Raw genomic sequence first — 25,773 nt, 5'->3', positions numbered from 1 at the left:
ATGAAAACGGGGGGGGGGGGGAGCCTATCAGATGGTTTCCCTGGACCTGGGGGAAAAGAGGAAAAGATGACTAGAGACAGCCTAGGACAAGGAAGTGACCAAGAGGTTCAACCATCAGGAGATGGGATGACTGCAGGCGAGGCAGATTTCAGCATCCCCATGTCCTGGATGAGGAAACTGAGGCTGAGGTCTTTGGAGTCTGAGTTCCATTCTCTTTCGGAAGACACAGACACAGGTGCAGGGTGCTGTGTGGTGTAGGGCTTCTCAACGGAAGCATTTTTGACACTTGGCCTTAGAATGCTTCATGATGGGGGGCTGTCCTGTGCCTCGTGGGAAGTTGCGTATCATCCCTCGCCTCTACCTGCCAGATGACAGTGGCACCACCAACCCCTGTCATAATAAAGAACATCTCCAGACATTGCCAAATGTCCCCTGGGGGGCAAAAGTGTCCCTGGTTGAGAACCACTGGCCTGGGAGAAGGGGCCCTCGGGTGGGGCATCTCTATCCATTACCCTCAGTCCACGGACTTCCCTTGCTCCAGGCTCCCAGAAAGGGTTGTGACAAAATTAATAACATGAATATTCATAATGTGATAATAATGTTCACGAACAGTACTGTGTGCTTCACTACACGCCAGGGTGCAGAGCTCCTGACATCATGATCTTGTTTCATGCTGTAATGAATCCATGCGGCGGGAGAAGTCATCATCCTCATTTTACAGATGAGAAAACAGGCTCAGAGGAACCAAGTATCAGATGCCATGTCACAGAGCTAGTCAGTGGTGGGATCTGTATTTAAACCCAGACAGGTCTTTACTTAACATTTTTCTTTTAATAGACTCACTTTTTAACTTAGAGGCATTTACTTAAAAAGTAAGCTTTATATCACTATCATGGAAAAGGAAACCAGCATCATTTGCCACAAATAGAAGGAAACTATAAATATAATGAAACCAAAACAATGTTCTTAGATTCTAGCTGGATACTTTTGCCTGCCAAATGCTCTGAGCTCTCTCTCTGTTTAAGAGACTTAATAGTGTGAGAGGAGTTAAAGATATACTCGCACCTAACTGAGCCTTTCTTCCTGGAGCCATGAGACACGGGCTACCGCACGCGGCCTCAACAGGAAGTGGGACTCCCATTCTTCACTCTGAGTGGCTTTAGGCACAGTCAGTTTCATCTCTCTGGGCCTCAGCTTCTTCATCTGTGAAATGGGGGTCGTGACATCCACCCTACTCATGTCTTAGTGCTTTTGTGAGAATCAATTGGCCGGTGAGAAGTGGTACCTAAATTATTACTGGTGAAGCGGGGATGGGTCATGGCAACTCTTGGCAAAGTGGAAAAAAAAATTCTGGACAAAAGAGATAAGGCTTTTTCCAGATAGTCAAGAACGGTTAACAGCAAGTGCCTGGGCAAGGCGATAAGCTTAATTTTTATACGTAATCATCATGGAGACCAGCACTTTGCTACTATATCTGTTCATCCCTCCTCCTTACTAGTAGAAGCCCCGGGTTTGGCTGAGAACTTGACCGCAGAAAACAAAGGCTGCATTTTCCAGCTTCCTTTGCAGCTGTGTGACTAGGCCACATGAGTAGTAAAAATGCGTGCAGATGTCTTATGTGTCTTCGAGGAAAATAACGCTAAAAAACAGATTTATAGGGGCGCCTGGGTGGCGCAGTGGTTAAGCGCCTGCCTTCGGCTCAGGGCGTGATCCCAGTGCTCTGGGATCGAGCCCCACATCAGGCTCCTCCGCTGGGAGCCTGCTTCTTCCTCTCCCACTCCCCCTGCTTGTGTTCCCTCTCTCGCTGGCTGTCTCTATCTCTGTCAAATAAATAAATAAAATCTTTTAAAAAAAAAACAGATTTATAATGTGCTCTTTGCCCCTTTTTCTTCATCCATTCCTCCATCCCGCAGCCAGGAATGCAGAGGTCATGGCTAAGGCTCTAGAATCCATCTTCAACAATGAGAACAAGGGCCTTACTCAGGAGTGGTGAAGCAGAGCTCTAGAAGGAGCTCCTAGGGCACCTGGGTGGCTCAGTCGGTTAAGCCTCTGATTCTTGGTTTCGGCTCAGGTCATGATCTTGGGGTTGTGGGACAGAGCCCCACATTGGGCTCCATGCTCAGGGTGGAGTCTGCTTAAGATTCTCTCCCTCTCTCTCCCTGTCCCTCCCCCCGACTCATGCTCTCCCTCTCTCTCAAAAAAGGGGGGGGACAGCACCTGGGTGGCTCAGTCAGTTAAGAATTTGACTCAATTTCAGCTCAGATCATGATATCAGCATCATGAGATCAAGCCCCACATAAGGCTCTGTGCTCAGCAGAGAATCTGCTGGAGATTCTCTCCCTCTGTCCCTTCCCCCACCCACTCACGCTCTCTCTCTCAAATAAATAAATTAATTAAAAAAAAAGAAGAAGAAGGAGGAGCTCTTCACTTCGGGGTCCACCATACCAGCTCTGAACTGCCTAACTCTTGGGCATTTATTTACACAAGAGTCTAGAACCTGGGGTCATTAGACAGTTATTTTGGGTTTTCCTATCACAGGCAGTCAAACCTAGTCCTAACTATTAACAATAACGTGTTATTCCTTTTGAAGTCTGTATCGTATGTATATATCGGGAAAACAGCTTTTAACTGTGTGTCCTTGGGCAAGTCACTTCACCTCTCTGAACCCCAGTTCTGTCATCAGAGAAACAGTGATATTTACTTCTCGAGGCCACAACACAGATCGGATGGTCCACATCCTCACTGTAATGGGGGTACGCCTCACTGTGTGTGGCGTATGAAGGTGGCACATACACGCTGCGTGGAGAGCAACATAGCGGTATCCGTAAAAACCACAAAGGCGCTCACCCCCTGACTCAGGAACGTACCCTATGGCTGAACTTGTGCGCGTGCACAAAGGGTGTTCACGGCGCCACCAGCTTTCTAACAGACGGCTGCCATGTCTATTGAGAGGGAGCTGATAAAATAAAGTATGGTAGATCCATGCCATGGAACACTACAAAGCCACTAAAACAAGTGCACAGTTGTGTATGCTGTCGTGGAAAACCTTCTCTTTTTTTCTTTCTTTTTTTTTTTTTTGTGGAAAACCTGCTAAGATATATTAAGACATTTAAAAAGCCGAGGCACACAATACAATGTATGGTGTGATCCCATCTCCGGTTTCGAAGAAAAGTGCACCTGCTCGGGAACAGCCAGAAGGAGCAGCAGCTCTGTGAGGACTGACACAGCGAGCTTCCCGACACATGACTTCTGCGACAAAAAGCAACTGTACTTTTGGGGCACCTGGGTGGCACATCTGACTATTGATTTCAGCTCAGGTCATGATCTCAGGGTTGTGAGATTGAGCCCCACGTCTGACTCCACACTGGGCATGGAACCTGCTTACAATTCTCTGTCTCTGCTCCCCTCTCCCCCCGCCCCTCCCTCTCTCTCCCTCTCTCTCTCTCTCTGATAAATAAATAAAGCAAGCAAGCAATTGCAATTTTTTTTTTCATTTTAAGTAGGCTCCATGCCCAGGATCCTGGGTGGCTCAGTTGGTTAAGCATCTGCCTTTGGCTTGGGTCATGATCCCTGGGTCCGGGGATGGAGTCCCTCATCAGGCTCCTTGCACAGCAAGGAGTCTGAGTCTCCCTCTGACCCTCCCCGCCCCTTGTGCTCTCTCTCTCTCTCTCTGTCAAATAAATAAATAAAATCTTAAAAAAAAAAAAAAGTAGCCCCAACATGGGGCTTGAACTCATGACCCTGACATCAAGAGTCACATCCTCTACCCACTGAGCTGGCCAGGCACCCCAGCAATTGTAGTTTTAAAAAGTCAAACACATAGGCAGTGTTTTCCATGCTTCAGGCATTGTTCTAACTGCTCTATATTTATTAATGAATTGTTATCCACATTTTACAGATGAAGAAACAGGCCCAGAAAGGTTAAGTGATGTGCCCAAGGTCACATGTGGCGCTAACAGCTAGAGCTAACACAAGCCAGAGCTAACAGAGCTGGGATCAGACCCAGCCCGCCTGGGGCCAGGGCCCATGCGCTCAGCCACCTCTCGGCTCTGATACGTGGGCAGGCAGACAGATCACAGTAAGCATACTTGCTCACGTTTCAGAGGAGCAGGGGGTGATCTGTACATACAACGGGATGCTATTCAGCCTTAAAAAAGAAAAGAATTCTGACACAAGCTACAACATGGAGGAACCCTGAGGACATTACGTTCAGTGAAATGTGCTAGTCACAGAAAGACAAATACTGTAGGATTCCACTTAGGCGAGGTCCCCAGAGCAATCAAATTCACCGAGACAGAAAGTAGCATGGTGGCTGCCAGGGGCTGGGGGAGGAGTGGAGGGGGTTATTGTTAAAAGGGGACAGAGATTCAGTTTTGCAAGAGGAAGAAGAGTTCTGGAGGAGAGAGAGAGGGATGCCGTACACAACACTGAGCACTTAAATGGTTAAAATGGGAAATTTTATGTTATGTGTACTTTACGATGAGAGAGGGAGAGAGGAAGAAAGTCAGCAGGGGGAACACAAAATGACATGATATATTTGCCTCACGGACGTGGATGTAAATATACAGAAAAGGGCTGGGGGGGAAATGGAAATTAAATTTATAAGACTGGTGGCCTCTGGGCAGGGAGGGGGCAGGGACTTAGCCTTTAAATGTTCCAGCTTTTCAGAGTGAATGTGTTCACACACTCCTCGTGAAATTTAAAAACATCATTTAAGATACTGGTTTTTCATAGAATACACATACAAGCTGGCATATCTGTAGACATTTCTGGAAGTATACAGAAGCAATTTAATGATGGATGCCTCTGAGATGGACCGGGAGGCGAGCAGGAAGGGAGGGAGGGGACACTTTTCATTCTGCGCCATCCTGTTCTGTTGACCATGTCTAACATCTGCATGCATTACTTTTATAAGAAAAACTCTGCTATTATGTCCAATCCTTATCCATCCATGCTGGGCCATGAAATCCTCTTAAGATTTTAAAAAATAATTAAGAAATTAAAAGGCAGTTAAAAGGAAGAATGATACTTGAGTTTGGGAATGAAACTTGAGTGAGACCAGAAGTAGTGAAGAATTAATAAGAGCAAACGTATGATACACTCAGGTGTTTACTTTCTTTAAAGCTTGTGCTGTAAATGTGCCCTTATATAAAGCTTTTCTTCTTTTAAGTAGGCGCCATGCTGGGTGTGGAGCCCAGCTCGGGGCTTGAACTTGTGAGCCGGAGGTCATGACCTGAGCTGAAATCAAGAGTTGGATGATAAACCAGCTGAGGCACCCAGGGGCCCGTATATAAAGCTTTTTAATGATGCATTTTATGCTCAGCTCTTTTAATAGCATTTCATTGTAACACTGTTACACCATCCTCAAGGGACATCTGCTAAGCTGGACACTCCAAGAGGGAGGCCTCTGTTTTTGCTCAGTTGTCCCCTCCATGCATGACACACCATAGCTGCTACCCTTTCCTGGGTGTCAGACTGGTTGTCCCCAGGGCTTCTGTCCCCAGGCAGACTCCACAGAGGCTTGCTATAGACTGAATTGTGTCCCCACAAAATTCTCATGTTGCAGCCCTAACCCCCCGTGTGATAGTATTTGGGGGTAGGGCCTTTGGGAGGTAATTAGGGTTTGGTGAGGTCTTGAGGGTGGGGCCTCATGATGGGATCAGCGCCCTTATAAGAGGAGATGCCAGCAAGCCCACCTCCCGCAGCCCCACCACGTCAGGACACAGGCAGAGGGCACGTCTCTGAGGCTGGACAAGGCCGCTGGACGGAGCAGGACCTTGCCTGAGAAGGAGCACACTCGCTGCATCTTGGAGCCACGCAGCTGAGAATAGGTGTGACCCCATTTACATACAGCTCAAAGACAGGCGAAACCAGCCTACAGGATGAAAGGTCAGGCTAGTGATCACCCTTGGGGGACATGAGACTCCACAGACAGGTTCACTCTGTGCAACTTCTCCAAGCCACAGAGGGGGCGTTTTCTGTACTTCTCTCTAAGTATGTTATACTGCAATAAAAGCCGACTTTAAAAAAAGGCAACATACCATAGTGGGTAAGAAGGGAACCTCAGAAATAAGCAATAGATCACTGGTTGGACAGAGCACATCGTGCGATGGCACGCCCAGCAGTCATGAAAGGGACGAAGGCAGCCCTTGACGCGCTGCTGTGGGACGGCGTCCGCATGTGCTAAGTGAAAGGCAAGGTTCTGAGCAACACATGCGGTACCATGCTAGCATTCTGTAAGGAGGGAGACGGAGAGAGAGAGGGAATGCGAGCCTGTGTGTGTGTGTGTGTGTGTGTGTGTGTGTGTGTGTGTGTTTTCTTGCATGGACACAAAATATTTCTGGAAGTGTCTGCAAGACCCTGATAACCTTGGTTACTTCTAAGGAGGGGAACGGAATGGCGGGAGGGCAGGAGGGGACGGAGACACTGCCCTGATAACCTGCGGCACATTTTGGAAGCAGAACCATGGGAAAGATTTACCTGTTGAAGCCGTAAGGCGGGTGGGAGTTGTCTACTAGTAGGAGACTATTGCCAGAGATTCTCACTCACTTGGAATGAAAATAATTAAAGCAACAAAGAATGGCAACGCACAGGCCAAACGTAGCTCTCGGAAATAATGGATTAATCACAAAAACATAAAAATGAAAATCTCTAAACCCCTTTTGACCGAGCTTGCCAGTTTCCGGGAATTTATCCTAAGAAAATGCTCATGGATATGCTCTCAGATTGAGCTACAAGGATGTCTGTCACACTGGTACTTATAAGAGAAAGAAGAGGGGCGCCTGGGTGGCACAGTCAGTTAAGCATCTGACTCTTGGCTTCGGCTCAGGTCCTGATCTCAGGGTTGTGAGATCGCTCCAGTGCTCAGCATGAAGTCGGCTTGAAATTCTCTCTCTCCCTCTCCTACTGCCCCCCCACACCATGTGCCCTCTCTCTAAAATAAATAAATATAAATCTTTTAAAAAAAAGAGAGAGGAGCACCTGGGTGGCTCAGTCGGTTAAGCGTCTGCATTCTGCTCAGGTCATGATCCCGGAGTCCCAGGATTGAGACCCCGCACTGGGCTCCCTGCTCAGCGGGTGCTTCTCCCTCTCCCTCCACTCCTCCCCTACTTGTGCTCCCTCTCTCTCGCTCACTCTCTCTCTCAAATAAATAAATAAAATCTTTTTAAAAATAAAAATAAAAAAAAATTTTTAAAAGAAAAAAGAGGAGGAGAAGGAGAAATAATAAAGGAAGAATGGAAAGAAAGAAGCAACTTAATATCCCGCAATATGGGAATAGAGTTCTTGCCTATCATGGAATACCACTCAGCTATGAAACTTCAGTATAAAGTTCCTCAGGCAGCCATTGAAGAAGATATAATGATACAGAAAATACTTATATGTTAGGTTTCCAGGGGCTGTAAAAATTGACATACAATATAATTTCACTTTGTGAAAAAACACTTACATAGTTATAGCAAATAGTTAATTATATAGCATTTACCATGCCGAGCACTATAGTACTTTACATACCTTAGTTCGCGTAATCCACACGATAATCTGCATTATTATTTTCTTTTTACAGATGAGGACACTGAGGCACAGAGAGGTTATCCAAGTTATCCAAAGTCACACGGCTGGTAAGCTGCAAAGCCAGCCGGCAAGTTTGAACCCAGAGAGGCTGGCTCCACAGCCCGCTGGTAACCAGTGCTCTCTGCTCTTAGGAGTGTGCAGGCCAGGCAGTTAAGAATGATTGATTTTGGGAGTGTGAGATTATGGATGTAATTCTGCTCATCTATAGTCCCCAGTTTTTCTACAAAGAACGGTGATAACTTACAAAACAGTAAACGTCTTAGAAAAGGGGAGGTACACAGAGCAGCAATGTAGCATAGAACGCATGGCCAGCTGCTCGTGTCCCCTGGGAGTCCCTCCCTGGGGTTAAGGAAAGGATCAGGCTGCAAGGGGGATGAGGGGGGCCCAGTGAAGAGTCTGTGTCCACACTGGGACCACAGCTTTCCATGGGACTGCTTCCCTGGCGTCCCTGGCACTAGGGGGCTGCAGGGAAAACCTCCGATGGGCTGAGCCCGGCTAAGGGAAGGAGGGTGTCTACAGGCCCCTCACTACCAAGTCTCAGCACTGGTCTGCTCCCCCAGGGCAGGCGCTGCTCTTACGAGGGGGACTGGGCCTCTCCTAATAGTCACCCTGACTCACCCCAGATCCAGGGCCAACCTCAGTGCCTCTATCAGCCTGGGATGCTGGGGGTTGGGACTCGGGTGCCTGGGCTCATCATCCCCCATCCAGCGCCCAGATGCTGGAAGGCACCCTGACTCCCCCTTCCCCTCACCCCCACATCCAATCCACTCACAAGGTCGACTGACTTGACCTCCAAAAATATCCAGGATCTGACCTCTCCTCTCCAGTTCCATGGCACCCATCTGTCCGAGCTGCCGTGATCTCCCTCCTGAAGGACCACAGTGACCTCCTAACTACTTCTCAGCTCCCACGCTTACTCCATCATCAGCTTTCTCTGTTCAGCAGCCACAGTGAACTTTCAGGAATGGACAGTGCCACACCTCTGCTGAGCGCCCTCCACAAGCGCCCCCCCCCCTCGCCCAGTGCACTCAGAATAAAGCGAGGCCCACCTTTCCCTCCAGCCATTAGGCTTCCGATCCCTACACTCCGGCCACACTGGCCTCTTTCCTGTCCCTTAGAACATGTCAAGTTCAGCCCCACCCGGAGGCCTTTGTACTGACTGCTTCCTCCTGCGATGCTCTTCCTCTGTAATTCTGTCCCCAGTTCCTGGCTCCCAATCTTGAGGACACTACAGTCTAGGAAGGAGACTATTAAGACACAAATAATTGTGGCTGGGGGGATGGGCGAAATCTGTGAAGCGGATTAAGGGGACACTTAGTGCGATGAGCACTGAGTCATGTAAGGAACTGTCCCATCATTATATTGTACACCTGAAATGAACAGAACACTGTACATTAACTACACTGGAATTAAAATAAAATGTACCCCCCCCCAAAAAAAGACAAATAATTGTATCTGGTGTCACAGACACTGTTATGGAGGACGGGACACCCATCACTTTGCGTGGTAATCACTTGGGAACAGTGTTTAGTATTCACTTCACCACCCCCAGCCTGCACTGAGCCTGTGGCCTCTTAATAACCTCTGAACCTACCCATCCCTGCATCTTCCATTGTCCCGACTCGGCCCAGCCACGGCTTCTCTCCGGTCTGGTCAGAAGTCTCCTGCTGCTCTCCCAGCAGCCTGTCTGTTCCTGCCAGCTCAGACCAGGCGCTCAGATGGCTGCATCCCTCTGGGTCCCCCTCTGGCTCCTCCAGACAGGGGCGCTTTCTCAAAGCAGTCCCTTGCAGTGTCTCAGCTGCTAATCTCAGCAGCCACTCTGGCTCCTTTTCTGGCCCCTCCCCCACCTGCCTCTTAAAGGTCTGTGTTTCTAGACTCTCCCCTTCCCCCAGCACATACTCTCCACCGGGCAATTTCACCCACCCTGAGACTCAGTCGATGATGCCCCGCATCTCTATCTCCCCTAGGCTCCCAGCCTGAATACCAGCTGCTTGTCAGACCTTCCCTCTTGCACATCCCAGAGGGTCTGCCAACTCAACATCTCCCAAACTGACCTCATCTTCCTCCTGCATGTTTGGCAATGTCAGTCCAGAGACCCAATCATCCAAGGAGGAAACCTGGCGTCATCTGTAACACCTGCCTTGTCCTCACCCCCAGAGAGCCGCTGGTCTCCTACACAGGTCTCCCGCCTTCCTCCTCTCTCCCTGCCGTCTCAGCTCCTCTCACAAGGACCACAGGCTCCTTGCCTCCCATCAGGCCTCCATGGGGTCCACCCCAGCAGCAGCCACCCCAGTCATCTTTCTAAATCCAGCATCTGGGCCTGGTGACTCCCATGCCTAAAACTGAATGCCCGTGGGGCACCCGGGTGATTCAGTCAGTTGAGCATCCAACTCTTGGTTTCGGCTCACGTCGTGATCTCAGGGTCATGAGATCGAGCCCGGCATCGGGCTCCGTGCTGGGCGTGGAGTCTGCTTGAGATTCTTTCTCCTTCTCCCTTTGCCCCTCCCTCTTGTGTGCGCGCTCTCTCTCTAAAAATAAATAATAAAAGCAAATGCTCATCACATAAGGATAAGAACCAAACTCCAAGGCCCAACTTTGAAAGCTCTCCATAGCCAGCCCTACCTGCTTCTTCAGGCTTATCTTCTCATTCTTCCCACTCTGCAATCCTTCCTCCCTTATTGTAGCACAGACAATGGAATGTTGGAGCCAAAGTGTTTTGACCCAAGTCACACACCAGCTAATAATAATCGCTAACAGTTCTTGAGGGTCTCCTTTGTGCCCAGGTCTGTACAATATTCACAATCAACTTTTCAACAGCCCTTGAGGTAGTTACTATTATTATCCCTATTTTATAGATGAGAAAACTGAGACTCAGAAATTGTGTAACCTCCCTAAAGACACTTAGCTGGCAACGCCACACGTAGCATTAAAATTCAGGTCATCTGACCACTGACTATGCTACCTCCAAAGGAGTGGATGGCGGAGCTAGGACTTAAATCAGATATCATCATTCACTCATTCAGCAGACACTTATTAAGCACCTACTACGTGCCAGGCAGACTCCTGGTCCAGGGCTCTCGTTATACCATTAAACTTCTCTGGGATTAAAGTAAGGCTGGTAATGGTGAGTAACATAACATGCTGATGAAAACAAAAAGACAAAAATGAGAGGCTTTCAGAATATGAATAGTTCAGCCCTTGTCCTCTTGACCCCTCCTAGCCCTCCAAATCGTCCTCTCCAGTGACAGCCAGATGTGATGTTCCCCCCCCCCCCCGCTCAAAACACTTCAAGGCTATTTGAGGTATCACACTAAACCCAGGACAGAACTGGCAATTGGATTATGTTGAGAAAAAACAAATTTCACTTGGGGAAAACATCCATAGACAAACTCAAAAGATGAACTGGGAACAATATTTGTAACTCATATCACAGACAAAGAGCTAACTTTCTTAATATACAAAAAGTTCTCTCTCTTTTTTTTTTCAAGATTTCATTTTTAAATAATCTCTATACGCAATGTGGGGCTTGAACTTACAACCCTGAGATCAAGAGTCACACATTCTACTGACTGAGCCAGCCCTCAGTTGGTTAAGCATCTGCCTTCGGCCCAGGTCATGATCTGGGATGGAGTCTGGCATCGGGCTCCTTGCTCAGTGCGGAACCTGCTTCTCCCTCTGCCTGCTACTCCCCCTGTCTGTGTTTTCTCTCTCTTTCTCTCTGACACATAAATAGATAAAATATAGACATATATATATATATATATATATATATATATATATGAGCTGACAGTTTATAGAAAAGATATATATAGGGCACCTGGGTGGCTCAGTTGGTTAAGCATCTGCCTTCGGCCCAGGTCATGATCTGGGATGGAGTCTGGCATCGGGCTCCTTGCTCAGTGCGGAACCTGCTTCTCCCTCTGCCTGCTACTCCCCCTGTCTGTGTTTTCTCTCTCTTTCTCTCTGACACATAAATAGATAAAATCTGGGAAACAAACTGAGGGCTTCAGAGGAGAGGGGGGTGGGGGAATGGGATAGACCGGTGATGGGTAGTAAGGAGGGCACGTATTGCATGGTGCACTGGGTGTTATATGCAAATAATGAATCACGGAATTTTACATCAAAACTAGGGATGTACTGTATGGTGACTAACATAACATAATAAAAAACTATTATTAAAAAATCTTAAAAAAAAAGATATACATAAAAGGTGCTCAACTTTACTCATGATTAAAGAAAGGCAAATTACTACTCTCAGAGAGTATTTTTCTACCCATCCGGTTGGCGAAACTAAAATACTTGATGGCACACTAAGCTGACGAGGAAGTGGGGTAACAGGTACTTTCCTACATGGCTGCGGGGAGTGTAACTCTGTGCGACTATGGCTGGATCTATCACAACTGTAAGTATACAGACCAATTCTGCTCTAGGTCTTTATTTCATCCTTACGCTAACATATGTGTCAAATTATTATAGACAACATTATCCCGAAATACTGTTATAGCAAAATATTGTGAACGACTTAAGTGTTGATAAAAGAAATGATGGCACATCTACACAAAAGCATATTATGCAGCCCTTGAGAAAAAGTAGCTCTTTACACACGAAAGTGAAGCATTCCAGCAAGAGCGTGGCAGAGGCGGCGGTGCGTGGTGTCGACCTCGGGGCACGAAAGGCAGTGTGAGGGCCAAAACAGTCTTCAAAAAAGAACAAGCTGGAGGACTCACACTTCCTGATTTGAAAACTCACACAAATCAGCAGTCATCAGGACACGCCGGTACTTGCGTAAGGACAGACACGTAGATGGGGGGAATAGAATAGAGAGTCCAGAAGTAAACCCATGTATCTACCTCGTTAATTGATTTTTGACAAGGGTGCCAAGGCCATTCAATTGAAAAAGCATCATCTCTTCAATAAATGGTGCTGGGACAATAGGAGAGCTACATGCGAAAGGATGAAGCTGGACCTTTCCTTGCCCCACATACAAAAATTAACTCAAAAGGATCGGACGCCCTAAACGTAAGAGCTGAAACTATAAACTCCTCAGTAAAAACACAGAGGTAAATTTTTTGGGTCCTTGGGAGCAACTGAGTGTCTCAGTGAGTGAAGCAACCCCCCCAGTCTCGGGTTCTGTGCTCAGCGGGAGTCTGCTTCTCCCTCTCCCTCTGCCTCTCCCCCTCTGCCCCTCCCCTGCTCGAGCTCTCACACTTTCTCTCTCTCTCTCAAATAAATAAATAAAATCTTTAAAAAGTTTTTCTGTGTGGGTGCCCTTGGATTTGCAAAAGATTCTTAGATATGACACCAGAAGCACAAGCAACACAAGAAAAAAAGAGATAAACTGGATTTTGTACAAATTGAACACTTTTGTGTTTCAAAGAAAACGATTAAGAGAAACAAAAAACAGCCATAGAATGGAAGAAAATATTTGCAAATCATATAACTGATAAGGGACTTGTATCTAAAGTATACAAAGAACTCTTACAACTCAATAATAAAAAGAAAACTAGCCCAATTAAAAAATGGGCAAAGGATCTAAATAGACATTTCTCCAAAGAAGATATACAAATGGCCAATAAGTACAGGAAAAGACTCTCAACACCATGAATCATTAGGGAAACACAAATCAAAACCACAATGAGACACCAGTTCACAGCCGGTAGGATGGCTATAATTTAAAAAGTCAGGTAACACAAGTGTTGATGAGATACGAAGAAGGAGGAACCCTCATACACTGCTCTTGGGAAGGTACAATAGTGCTGCCACTTTGGAAAACAACCTGGCAGTTTCTCAAAATGTTAAATATAGAGTTGCCATTTGAGCCACCGATTCCACTCGTAAGTATCTACCCAAGAGAAATGACCATGTGCATCCACGCAAAAACTTGTACACAAATGTTCACAGCAGCATTATTTATAATGGCCAGAAAGCTGAAACAATCCAATGTCCATCAACTGTTGAATGAATCAACAAAATGTGGTCTATCCACACAATGCAACATTATGGCCACAAATGGCCACAAAAAGGAATGAAGCACTGACCGGTGCTATGACATGAACGAACCTTGGAAACATTATGCCGAGGTAAAGAAGTTGCAAAGACTGCATATTGTATGATTTCATTTGTTTACTTTATTTTTTTAAAAGATTTTATTTATTTATTTCAGAGACCGAGACAGAGTGTACAAGCATGAATTGGGGAGGGGGGACAGAGGGAGACACAGACTTCCCACTAAGCAGAGAGCCCCATGTGGGCATCCCTATTTTTTTCTAAGATTTTATTTTTAAGGGGGGCCTGGGTGGCTCAGACAGTTAAGCATCTGCCTTTGGCTCAGGTCATGATCCCAGGTCCCTGGAATCGAGCCTCACATCGGGCCCTCTGCTTAGCAGGGAGTCTGCTTCTCCCTCTCCCTCTGTGACCTCTCTCGTTGTCACTCTCTCTCTCAAATAAAAATCTTTAAAAAAAATAAAAATTAAAAAATCTTTATTTTTAAGTAATCTTTACACCCAACGTGGAGCTCGAACCCACAACCCTGAGATCAAGAGCTGCACGCTCCACAGACTGAGGCGGCCAGGTGCCCGACTATGATTTCATTTCTATGAAATGGCCAGAACGGGCTAATACAGAGAGACAGAAAGTAAGTTAGTGGTTGCTTAGAGGCTGAGGAGGTTGGGCGGGGGAGTACCTCATTACCTCAAGCTTCTTGAGGTAATGAAAATATCCTACAACTGGTTGTGGTAATGGTTGTACGACTCTATGAATATGCTAAAAACCACTGAACTCTACACTTCATATGGATAAACTACATGGCATATGAGTTCTATTGCAATAAAATCATTACCAGAAAAAAAAAAAAAAGGAGGTGAGCAGTGTAGCTTCTTCCTTTCTCTCTCCTTCTCGGATCACTCTTTCTGAGGTCTCCTGCCAATGCATGAGAGGGCTTAGAAGTGGGTCCCTCAGCCCCAGCCACCCTTAGATGACCACAGCCCCCACTGCTGTCTTGGATGTAAATTTAGGTGTAAGCTTGAACCAGAACTGCCCATCTGAGCTGCTCCCAAATTCCTGTGACTCACAGAAACTGAAAAAATAATGGCCTGTTGCTTTAAACCACTAAGTTTTGGAGTAGTTTATTATACAGCTAGAGATAACTAATATGCCATTTAAGCAACAACAACAACAAATTGTTTGCTTTTGCTTGAGATTTGCCTATTTCTTGAGATTTCTTGGAAAAGATACTCAAGGACACTGGTGACAGTGATTGCCCCGGAGAACTCTGGGAGGACCACTGGGGAATGGGGACGGGAAGGAAGACTGATGTCTGATTGTATACCTTTCTTCCCTTTTGAATTTTGTATCATGGGCCTGTATTAATTATTCCCAAAAAAAACCTTCAACAAATATATGCTGACAGATGAAGTTCATAAACTCCCAACCATGGCTTAGAAGCCTCCACAATCTAGCTTCCCATTCTGAACACTCACCACTCCCTGCCCTAATTGCTGGTAGTCCCCAAAACATAAAACACACCAAGCATCAAGCTTCATGCCTGGGATCCTACCGTCTCCTCTGCCTGGCTGATCTTCTCTTTCCAGCCCAGCCTCCAAGACTCAGCTCCAATGCTGGAACTTTTTGGAAGACTTCCCTGGCTGTCCTTAACCGTATCCCCTTTGTGCCCCCAGAATACCCTGTGCTTGATTCAGTCATTTCACGTGTCATGCACAGAGGAGTGATGATCTGTCTTCTTTCCTGCCTCTCCCGCTACCCTATGAGCTGTGGGGCAGCGAGGACTCTTTTACTCCGGATTCCCAGAGCCCCACACAGTGCCTGACACACAGAAGAGGCTGTCAGTAAAGGACTGATGTGAGAAAGGAAGGGTGTAGGGAGGGAGGGTGGAAAAAGGGAAAAAAGGGACAGCTGGGGTAGGAAGAAAAACAATGGAGCATGGGAAGAACGAAATCCCCCCAATGTGCTCAGCAAGTCATGCACGTACAACAAAGATGTACTAGATGAATAAACTCCCAAACCGAATCTGAAACAAACCCCCAGAGAAACGGAGAGGAATGTGGATGAATACTCTAAGCTGCAGTGACCTTGCTGCTCCCAGCCCAGAGACCCCTGCTGATGAAGGCGCAGGTCCGGCAAGGCTGGAAGGTACTGGCCTCCGGATTACCAGCATCCCCCCCGCCCCACGCTGCCATTGCCACCATCCCTACCTTCGGTCTCCCCCAGCGCCCACACCACCTCCCACGTCCTGTTCCCTGCTGTGACTCCGGCACTCCAGCAGGGCCTGACACACAGTAGGCGCTCGGGACTGGATGAATTATGGTCAGAATCATCTCCCTTCTGTGGGTAGAAGAGCCTCACTTTGTGATATGAACTTGTCTCTTCTCTGTGGGACTAGGGTTTTTTCCTCTGTAGAATGAGGCAGTTGGGCCAGCTAACTGGCAAGACACTTTTCAGCTGACAGTTTACGACTTCTCAAGGCCTTTGATCATCCCAGCAAGTCCAAACTCTAACACCTGAGCCCCAAGAGCTCCTCACAAGCTGCTCTTCACTTAGACTGTGTCACAGGAATGATGTGACCATTTACCGAATGCCCACAGTCCACTAGGAACCACATTCAGTGCTTTCCATCCATGATTTTGTTTCTTTCTTTCTACCACCTGAGGTAAGTACAATAATAATCTCCCCGGGGCGCCTGGCTGGCTCATCAGCAGAGCGAGCAACTCTTGATCTCAGGGTTGTGAGTTCGAGCCCCATGTCAAGTGTAGAGACTACTTAAAAATAAAATCCTTAAAAATAATAATAATCATCTCCCTTTTAGGATTAGGAAACTGAGACATAGAGAGGAAAACCCACTTATCCAAGGCCACACAGCTGGGAAGGAGCAGAGAGAGAATTCTAAGTCTTCTGCTCTTAAACTACTACCCCACACTACGCCCCCGGACTCTCAACTAGGCTTCCAGCCTGAATCTCTACTCCAGCCGGCAACCTCCCCTTGGCTAACCTCCCCCAGCCCACAGGGAAACACTGAGTACGGAGAGCCGAGGGCTGCATCTTGTGATCTGTGTATTCCTCTCCCAGGTCCCAGTCTGGTTGTAAGAGTAGGCACCGGATCCATTCAGACTTGTGTTAAGTTTCAGCTTCACCTTTCGCTAGATGTGTGACCTTTGGGCAAGTCACTTTGACAAATGAACATGAACTGCTGTAACAAATATGAAAACGTCTAGCCTTGAAGCTGGCACCTTGTGTATTCTCGCTAAGTGGGAAAGACCAGGTATGGAGTAGCAGAGACACCCGGAGAAGCTGGCCCCTAACTCCATGAAGAGCCACCTGGGTTTTCAGCTTCTCTACTTAACATTTGAGTCTTATGCCAAAAACCTTCTGACACTGCCCCAGCACTAATGCTCCTCTATACATCCTTCATAAACCCTTGAGCTTTTGGGTCAGACAGACCAAGTTACAATCCTAGTTCCCCCACTTACTGTCTTAATGACCTTGGACAAATGACTCATCTCTGAGGCTCCGTGTTCTCATCTACAAAAGAATAATAATGGTACCTACTCCATAGGATTGCTGTGAGGATTAAATAATAGTACGTGGGGGCGCCTGGGTAGCGCAGTCGTTGGGCGTCTGCCTTCGACTCAGGGCGTGATCCCGGTGATCTGGGATCAAGCCCCACATCAGGCTCCTCTGCTGGGAGCCTGCTTTTTCCTCTCCCACTCCCCTGCTGTGTTCCCTCTCTCGCTGGCTGTCTCTATCTCTGTCAAATAAATAAATAAAATCTTAAAAAATAATAATAATAATAGTACGCGTGTCAATGTTTAGCACATGGTCAAGCATACAGCGAAGGCTCGGAAAATGTTAACTATTTTTCCTGAATAATAACAACAGTTGTAGTAGCTTTGAACTGCCTGCTGATTAAAGTCCAAATTCCTGACCCAGTATTCAGAGACTTGCACGGTGTAGCCCCTCTCCTCCCACTGCACCCCTATGTGGAGGTCACGCTCAAGCCACATGTGGCTTTCTCACCTCCGTGTCTCTGCCCATGATCTTCCTCTCCATTCAGATGCTCTCCCACACCTCACACCTGTCCACATCCTCACCTCCTACTCAAGCCTCACCTCCTAATGAAGGGGCCACCTCCTCAATTGCCTTGGTTTCCCCAGCACTTACAGCCTAGCATATATTAGTGTTCAGACCCTCCAGAGTGAGGTTTCTGTCTGCGCCTGTCTTACCAGTGGTCACACTTGGTGTCTTTTTTCAGGAATCGACCTTTCTCCACTGTTGGTCCATGTGTTCCAGGGATGGGAATGTGGCTGAAGCCTTAGACAAAGTCACACTGATTAACTAAAAGGTGAATCCTTGGCCAAAGCCTGGGCCAATGAGAATCAGCCCTGGAACTTTTGCTGGAACCACTGACTAACAGATACTCTTTTCCCACAGGCATTGCTAAGCTAAAGTGAAGTAAATTCAGAGCTGCTAGTAGCCTTATTTATCACCTTGAAGAGAGAAGTGGACTTTAAAACGAGCTGACACAAAGGAACCAAGAAATGGAGATAGACATATTCTTAATGGCATTATTTGAGTATCCGGGTCCATCCATGCCTAAAGCAAGATACTTTTTTTTTTTTTAAGATTTTATTTTTAAGTAATCTCTACATCCAATGTGGGGCTCAAACTCACAATCCTGAGATCAAGAGTCCCATGCTCCACTGACTGAGCCAGCCAGGAACCCCTAAAGCAAGGTACTCTTGACCTTTAAGTTATGTGAGCCAAAACCCCCACCATCCTATTTTATTTTATTTTTATTTATTTAAGCCATTTTGAGTTGGGTTTCTGTCACTTGCCACTGAAAGAATTCTGACCACTATAGTGATCCAAATAGACGGTAAGCTTCCTGAGAGTGGGGATCACGTTGTAGAGACCGAAGTCCTCGGGGACCATTATGATCTTGGTCTTGCAACACCTACCACAGGGATGATCACAGAGCAGGTAAAGAGTAAATAGAGGAGTAAGTATCTCTGAATTTTCCCAATAGTCCAGGACTCTACACTTAGAAGAGTCTAAAATACTTGAATAAAAGTTTACTTGAGGGGCGCCTGGGTGGCACAGCGGTTAAGCGTCTGCCTTCGGCTCAGGGCATGATCCTGGCGTTATGGGATCGAGCCCCGCATCAGGCTCCTCCGCTGTGAGCCTGCTTCTTCCTCTCCCACTCCCCCTGTTTGTGTTCCCTCTCTCGCTGGCTGTCTCTATCTCTGTCGAATAAATAAATAAATAAAATCTTAAAAAAATTTTAAAAAAAAGTTTACTTGAACAAGAATTCTAATTCTTACCTAATATGAACAAGGCCCTTTGCTGCTCTGCAGCTGCTCTGAGATTGACTGATTTGTTACTTTCTGAATAGGATGATCTTGGTAAAAGAGTTGTTTTAGGAGACACACAGGGCTGAAAGAGATACTTTGAATCCACTAATGTAACTGATTAGTCGCCCACTGTAAAGATGACAAAACTGAGATTTAAGCTAAAAACAACTGCTTAATACCGCGGGGTGAATCACGCAGAGTCAGCCAAGACTCTATCCTATGACTCGTCGTCCAGTGCTCTAGCTCCTATCCTGATGTCACTTCATTAAACAAAGTGAATTGGTCACTTACCCAGAGAACTCAGAAATCTCTAAGCAAAATGGAATAAGCTGCTCAACTCTGCTAACTGGCCTCCTCAGCCCTCAGGCGTGGGACAACACCACAAGGGAAAGAGCACTGGGTCAGGGAAAGAGTCAAGGCCTAGTTTACTCCCCTCCTGGCGATGAGACTTTGGGTAAGTCCTTTTCTCTAGTCTCAGTCTCCTCTCTCTAAAACGGGAGGAGGGGAAGGTGGGATTTGAAGGAGTTGATCTCTATGATCCCTGAAATTCTGTAATTACATGGGGTATTGGACACTTCATCAAATCCCTAAGATCAAACCCACATAAATTACAGAGAATTGGAAGGCCAAGAGGTCAGCTACCCTTCTGCAGACTCCAAATTAAGGATGAGGAATTGAGGATTCAAGATAAGTATATATTCTTTTCAGCTTGCCTTTGGAGGAAGAATAGAATGGAAATACATGAAATCACCTTCTGTGTACCATGGAGAAATATGGAGACATAGCCCTCACACTCTACAGTTCTCCTTTCTCACCTTCAAAGATCCTACAAAACCCACATCTAAGTAGTTGGAGCGAGATAGATTTGAAACAAGCTCATTAGAATGTCTTCATCTGAATTAACACTACTTTCTTCAAAGTAGTCCTTTTGAGAGTTTGGGAAATTCTTCCAATGGGACAGTATTCCTCCCTGTGTTTGTAAAAGTCCTCTTGGGGAAGCAAACCAGCCTCATGATTTTGCTCTCATACCTTGGCTTTCATCCCAAGTGACAATTCTCAATTTGATCACTATTGTATTTTCTACACTTGGCCCTAAGCGACTTCCAGCCATTTCCAAAAATTATATTCTTCCTTTAAAAGATGGAGGTTCCCCTCAATGATGATGTTCAAGAAAACACACCCCACACTCCAAAGACAATTTCCTACAATGTTTTGAGCAGTGGAATCATCAGCAAGTGATAGAACACCTCCTGCAGGGAGTCTCTTTTGAAGAGGCCCACACTTGTTGAACGCCCTGATGTGCTTATTTTGAAAGACTATCTCTACTGTATGATCATCACATTTTCCCTACTCTTTCTCATCCCTGGAGGGCTCCAAACTTTTCCTAACCTCACCAGCCCTCCTCCCCCNATATCTCGACCTCACTTCCCCCAGCTCAACTCTTTCTGGCCTGCAATTAGGCAAATGCCCAAGTTGCTGAATCTTCAAAATCTGCCTTCGATCAAAAGGTGGGTGGGGGTGCGGACTCTAATGGATCCTGGAATACAGTCTCAGCAGTTCTCATTCCCAAGTCCCTTCTCTGGATCTTAGGGCAAGATGTCTGTCCTAGCTAAACATTTCAAAGGGTCCCAGGATTTATTACCATTGGGCATAGCACCAGAACTCTTCCTGCATTGGGTGGGGGTAGTGGGTGAAGACTTGCCCTCCCAAGACCTCCATGCTGTCAACCACCCACATTTCAAACACTGGATAGACACTACAGACATGCATATCTTCTTATGCTCCTTTATCTTAATACAGAACTTCAAAGTTTACAAGATATTCTTTCATTTGTTCTTGGAATCCTCTTTATTGTTTTACAGATGTAGAAGCCTAGCCTCGGAGAAGTAAAGTGAAACACCCAAGTTGATAATGTCAGCAAGATAAAGGTCAAAGTCAGATCTCCTGATTCCCCCAACTCATGCTCTTTTTGATACAATAGAAATTGCTCACTCCTAGAGTAACTCCTCATTCAGATAATTATTTCCCCTAAGACAGCCAAAAGAGACTCTCAGAGACCCTCAGACACTCTAACATAACGCTAACACATCTATCAATGCAGTCTGCCCATATCCAAGAACATAAACGCAAAGACCCAGTTCTAAGGCTCTGCCTCTTACCCCAAGGTATCTCTCATAAATCCCCTCCCCAGTGGCTGCTGAGGGACAGCCAAGGAGGTGTGTCTTTAGACGGAGAAGCAGAATCTCTCTGACCCCTCCAAGAAGGGGTCCTGGAAGGAAGGAGCCCCATCTTCGGCGCCTGTTCTAGGGGTCACGCCCCCACCCCTCCCCTACCTGCCAAGAGCTGCATCCAGGCGCAGATCTTGTAGACCGTGGCCGTGTTGCAGAAGAAGAAAAGCGCAAAGCAGGTGATACAGCCGAGGATCAGCACCATGGAGAGCAGCACGAAGAAGGCGGCTGCCTTGAAGGCGCCGGACGGGATGGTGCTGAAGTCGGTGAACGAGCCTCGGCAGGTGAGCTCGCGGCCCGCCAGCCCGCTGCCCACACAGTAGTGGAAGAGGCCGAAGTAGCCAGGCTTGGGGGTGCTCACGCTGTCGCCCACCCAGTAGGGCTGGATGAAGACCACCACGTTGATGATGGCGAAGCAGATGGTGAAGATGGCCCATAGCACGCCGATGGCCCGCGAGTTCCGCATGTAGTGCTCGTGGTAGAGCTTGGAGGCCTCCTGCGAGGGCAGCATGATGCCCGGGGGCGGGGCCGGCGGCGGCGACGGCGGCTGGCGGGGGCCGCCGGCCCGGGACCGACCGCCGGGCTGCCGGGCTGACGGGCGGGAGCTGGGGACGCACGCGAGAAGCGACCCTGAGCCAGGGAACTCTCGAGGGCGGGGCCTGGGGCGGAGCTGGGGGGACCTAAGGGGTAGTATGAAGGAGGCAGGAGGGGGTCCTGAGTGTTGGGGCGGTGTCTGGGGGGAGTAAAGATCTCCAATTGGGGGCCTAGGAAAAGGACATGTGAAAGTTGGGGGGGGGATGAGGGGGATGCGATGTGAATATGGGAGCTGCAAGTGGGGGCTGACTAGAAAGTGGTCATGGGGGTGATGGGGAGGGGGTTTGGGGGATAGAATTGGGGGAGTAGAAAAGAACCATGGAGAGATGGAATGGAGGCTGAGGACCGATATTGGGGGATTAGCAGAGGGACTATATAGGGAGCTTGGAAAGGAAACTGGAGACTGGTATTAGGGGTAAAAGGAGATTTGGTATTGGGCGTCTAGAAAGGCGCTGTGGAGAGGGGGATTGGTGCTTCTATGAGGGGATAAGAAGGGGATACGAGGGACTGGTACTGGGGGACTGGGAAGGTGATATGGGGGCTGGGATAGGGAGGGCGAAGTGGAGGAATCAGGATGAGGCTAGTGGGGAGTCGAGGGCTAGGACTGCAGGATCTGAACACGGGGCGGGGGTCTGGGGGGGTCCCACAGAAGACAGGACTGGATGTAGGCTGGGGGAAGCCTAGGATTGGCGGGCCAGGGCTGAGGAGACAGGTTTTCCAGGCCAAGGGTACGAGGGACTGGGGCCGGCAGGCAGCCCGGGTCTCGAGGGGCGGACTGTGGGCAGCAGTGAGCGCTGGGGAGCGGCCCGGCCGGTGTAGGGCCGAGGGTGGGGGTGGGGGTGGGGGGCGGCTGCCCCGCGCCCAGGCCGGACGCGCGCGCAGGCTGCGGCCGCGGGGACAGGGTGCGGGGAGACCAACCTGGGCCCGGTCCGGAGCAGTGGGTCCGGGACTGGCACGGCCTAGGCGCCAGGGCTCGGCGCTCCCAGCAGCTGCTGCCGCGGCCCAGGAGGCGGCCTCGGCGCGGCCTCCATCTTGCTCGGGTTCTCCCCGGGGCGCGCTCCCGCGCCGAGGCGCGCGCTCTCGTGCACCGGCGCGGCTCGTCGGAGGCGCGCTCCGGCCGCGGGCGTGCGGGGCGGGGCGGAAAGGGGGAGGGGCGCTCCAGGTTCTGGCAGTCAGGGGAAGGGGTGGGCACCGTCCCAGGGGTCCCTCAGCCGGAGCAATAAACCCCTTACACAGTAGGGCCCTCTGACTTGGGGGACCCCCTTCTTCCAGCCTGAGCTGTGGGGCTTGTAGGTCCCCGCAGAGCCCATGGGAATGGGGGAGGGACCGAACGGAGTATTATTTGATAGGGTTTGAACTGATCTCTTGCTCCCAAATTACCTTCCCTACAGCGTAACACAGTGCCTCAGGTTGCACCATTACGCTTCCAATCCTTTGGGTCTTGGAGGCGTTGAAGATTCCCAGAGTCTCCTTGGAAACTGCCAACACCCCTGGGAGAGGGAACCCCCCTAAACTGTTAGCATCCCACGCCCGCGATAGGGATTCGTTGGGCACCAGCGGAGGGAGCTGGGCCTGGAGAACAAGACCCAGGGTGAGTATGCGGGACAAGAGGGAAGGAGGCTGGGAACATGCTGGTTTCCCTCCCTATACTCTCCGGAGTGTCTGGCATGAAGTGAGCACATGATTAAAATGAGTTAAAGAACAAAGCGTCCAAGTCCAGGCTCAAGGTCAGTCCCAAGAACACCCTGGGGGCACTCCAAGGGAGCCAGTGTGGGTCATTTCTTTCCCCGAAGGGGAGTAACTTTTGGCTTAGGATCCGCCAAGATGATCTGGGTTGGCATTCAGACAAACTCTGACTACTATTTACGGCCTCTGTGACCTTGCACTAAGGCTCTCTGAACCTTTGTTTCCCATCTGCAAAGTGGGCAGATTAAGCCCTATTTCACAGGCACGTGGGGGCAACGGGTGGGGTTGAAAAATAATCTCTGTTGGGGCGCCTGGGTGACTCAGTCGTTAAGCGTCTGCCTTCAGCTCAGGACGTGATCCCAGAGTCCTGGGATGGAGCCCCGCACGGAGCCCCGCATGGGGCACCTCCGCTGGGAGCCTGCTGCTTCCTCTTCCACTCCCCCTGCTTGTGTTCCCTCTTTTGCTGGCTGTCTCTATCACTGTCAAATAAATAAATAAAATCTAAAGAAAGAAAGGAAGAAAGAAAGAAAGAAAGAGAAAGAAAGAAAGAAAGAAAGAGAAGGAAAGAAAGAGAAGGAAAGAAAAGAAAAAGAAAAAGAATCTCTGTTAGTAGGTTCCAAATACTGAACCCTACACAGGGGTCAGTCTGAACAAATTTGCATCAATCTTCAGGGGAAAAAATAATCATGTAAGGTTGCCAAATGTCTTTTCCAGGGGGAGAGACACTGTTCTTTTCTTTTCTGATATTGTGTACTTCCTGCTTTCTTAGTGTAAAAATTCCTTTTTAAAGAAGTGTTGATGATAGTTAATTTTTTCTTTAGTTAAGTTTGATTGATGATAGGGTTTTTTTTTAATGTCCTCATTTTGGCACAATGAAACATAGGCAGTGTTATTTCCATCCCAAATTTTATTTTATTTTTTAGTAAAAAAACTTTATTAAGAAGGCTTTGAAGTCAAAAAATAAAACTCTTGATACAATTTTCTGAACTCTTAAGTCAGCTCAGCAAATATATAATCAGTAATTTATTCCATAAAGCTCATATTTCCCTATAAATTCCCTTCCTTGATGTGGCCTCCCCTCTCCCTCTAGTTGTGGCGTTTGTTCTGTCAGTCCTCAGGTTGGTTTCTTGGGTACTCAGAACGATTTGATAGTTATCTAGTTTTGTTTGAGGGACAGCCCAGCCTAGGTTCCTCCTACTATGCTGCCATCTCTCCATCTCAAATTTTTTAAAACAAAATTATGAGGCTCATGAAATGGGCTCCACAATTCGGGCAACTCAGACCCATGTGAAGTCATCTCATCTGAGCACAGAGTGCTCAATAAATTTGGTTTCCCTTCTATTGGTTCCTGGCAGAGGGCATCCTGGCTGTTTCCTGAGAATCCTAAGATCCTGGATGAGGGGCTGTGGAGAGAGGCTCATTCTACACCTTCCCCCTCTTGGCAGTTGGAGAACAGAGGCCAAAGAGGGGACTGACTTGAACAAAGAGATGGATTGATCCTGCCGATTAGACTGATCAGCCTAATTCATGTATGTGTCCATGCAAGAAATAAGGGAAAGTCTCCTGTAATTGCCAGCACAGCACTATGCTAGCCCTGGGATGATATGGTGGGTAAAACAGATGTGGTCCCTCTCCTCCTGGAGCTCACAACTTCATGGAGAGAGAGAAGGTGCTTTGGAGGAGGGATCAGGGAAGGGGTCATCCTCAAAGTCTCCTGTGGATGCTCCTGGTTTGGGTACTATTCTGAACATAAGTTACTGGAGCCAGAAGCTCCATCTTTTCTCCTTACTCTGCCATGAATGACCATCTTTTTTTTTTCCCCCTATCCTGCTCTGCCAAACCAGTGAGTCCAGGGGGGAAAAACACAGAAGTCCACTTACCACTCTCTTAAGGGAAGAACTGGGATTCTTGCAAAATTTGGCCCTTAGTTCCTCACTGGTTACTCTATTCTAGCTCTGCAGAGCAAAGCCACCCTGTAGAGATCTGCCCACCAGCCATACCACCTCTGACATTGGTACTCCTTTCCCCTCACCCATCCCTGTGTTTGGTGAGATTCACCCCCCCACCACCACCATTTTACTCTTCTCCAGAGAGGGGCAAATGATCAGGTCTGGAAAATGAAAATACTCCATTGTTCTAAACATAATGATTGGTTCATGGGTGGGCCCATAAACCAACCCAGACAGTTGAGATTGATATCTAGGTCATTTGTTAAGTTTGCAAGAAAGAGGTGTTATCTCTGTTGAATTTGTTGAGCTGAAAGACTGGTAAACTTCAGCTACTGGGGGCCATCTTTGACACCCTAAGCAGAGGATTTGTCTAAGAACAAT

The 25,773-nt window shown here is 47.9% G+C and overlaps 1 protein-coding gene across 1 annotated transcript in view; it reads right to left on the bottom strand.

Annotated features, from left to right (window-relative positions):
- Positions 1 to 22,765, bottom strand: part of LHFPL4 (LHFPL tetraspan subfamily member 4) — a 29,061-nt gene extending 6,296 nt beyond the window's left edge. The window contains exons 1-2 of the mRNA XM_040628141.1: positions 22,741 to 22,765; positions 21,269 to 21,676 (exon numbers count right to left, since the gene is read on the bottom strand). Coding sequence (XP_040484075.1) covers positions 21,269 to 21,674 — 406 coding nt within the window. The 5' untranslated portion in view covers positions 21,675 to 21,676; positions 22,741 to 22,765. The remainder of the gene's footprint in view (positions 1 to 21,268; positions 21,677 to 22,740) is intronic.
- Between the last annotated feature and the right edge of the window lie 3,008 nt (positions 22,766 to 25,773).

The sequence above is a fragment of the Ursus maritimus genome, unplaced genomic scaffold (assembly GCF_017311325.1).
Source record: "Ursus maritimus isolate PB19 unplaced genomic scaffold, ASM1731132v1 scaffold_14, whole genome shotgun sequence".
Lineage (NCBI taxonomy): Eukaryota > Metazoa > Chordata > Mammalia > Carnivora > Ursidae > Ursus > Ursus maritimus.
The sequence above is the reverse complement of the archived record's forward strand: the minus strand, read 5'-3'. Positions and strand labels throughout refer to the sequence as shown.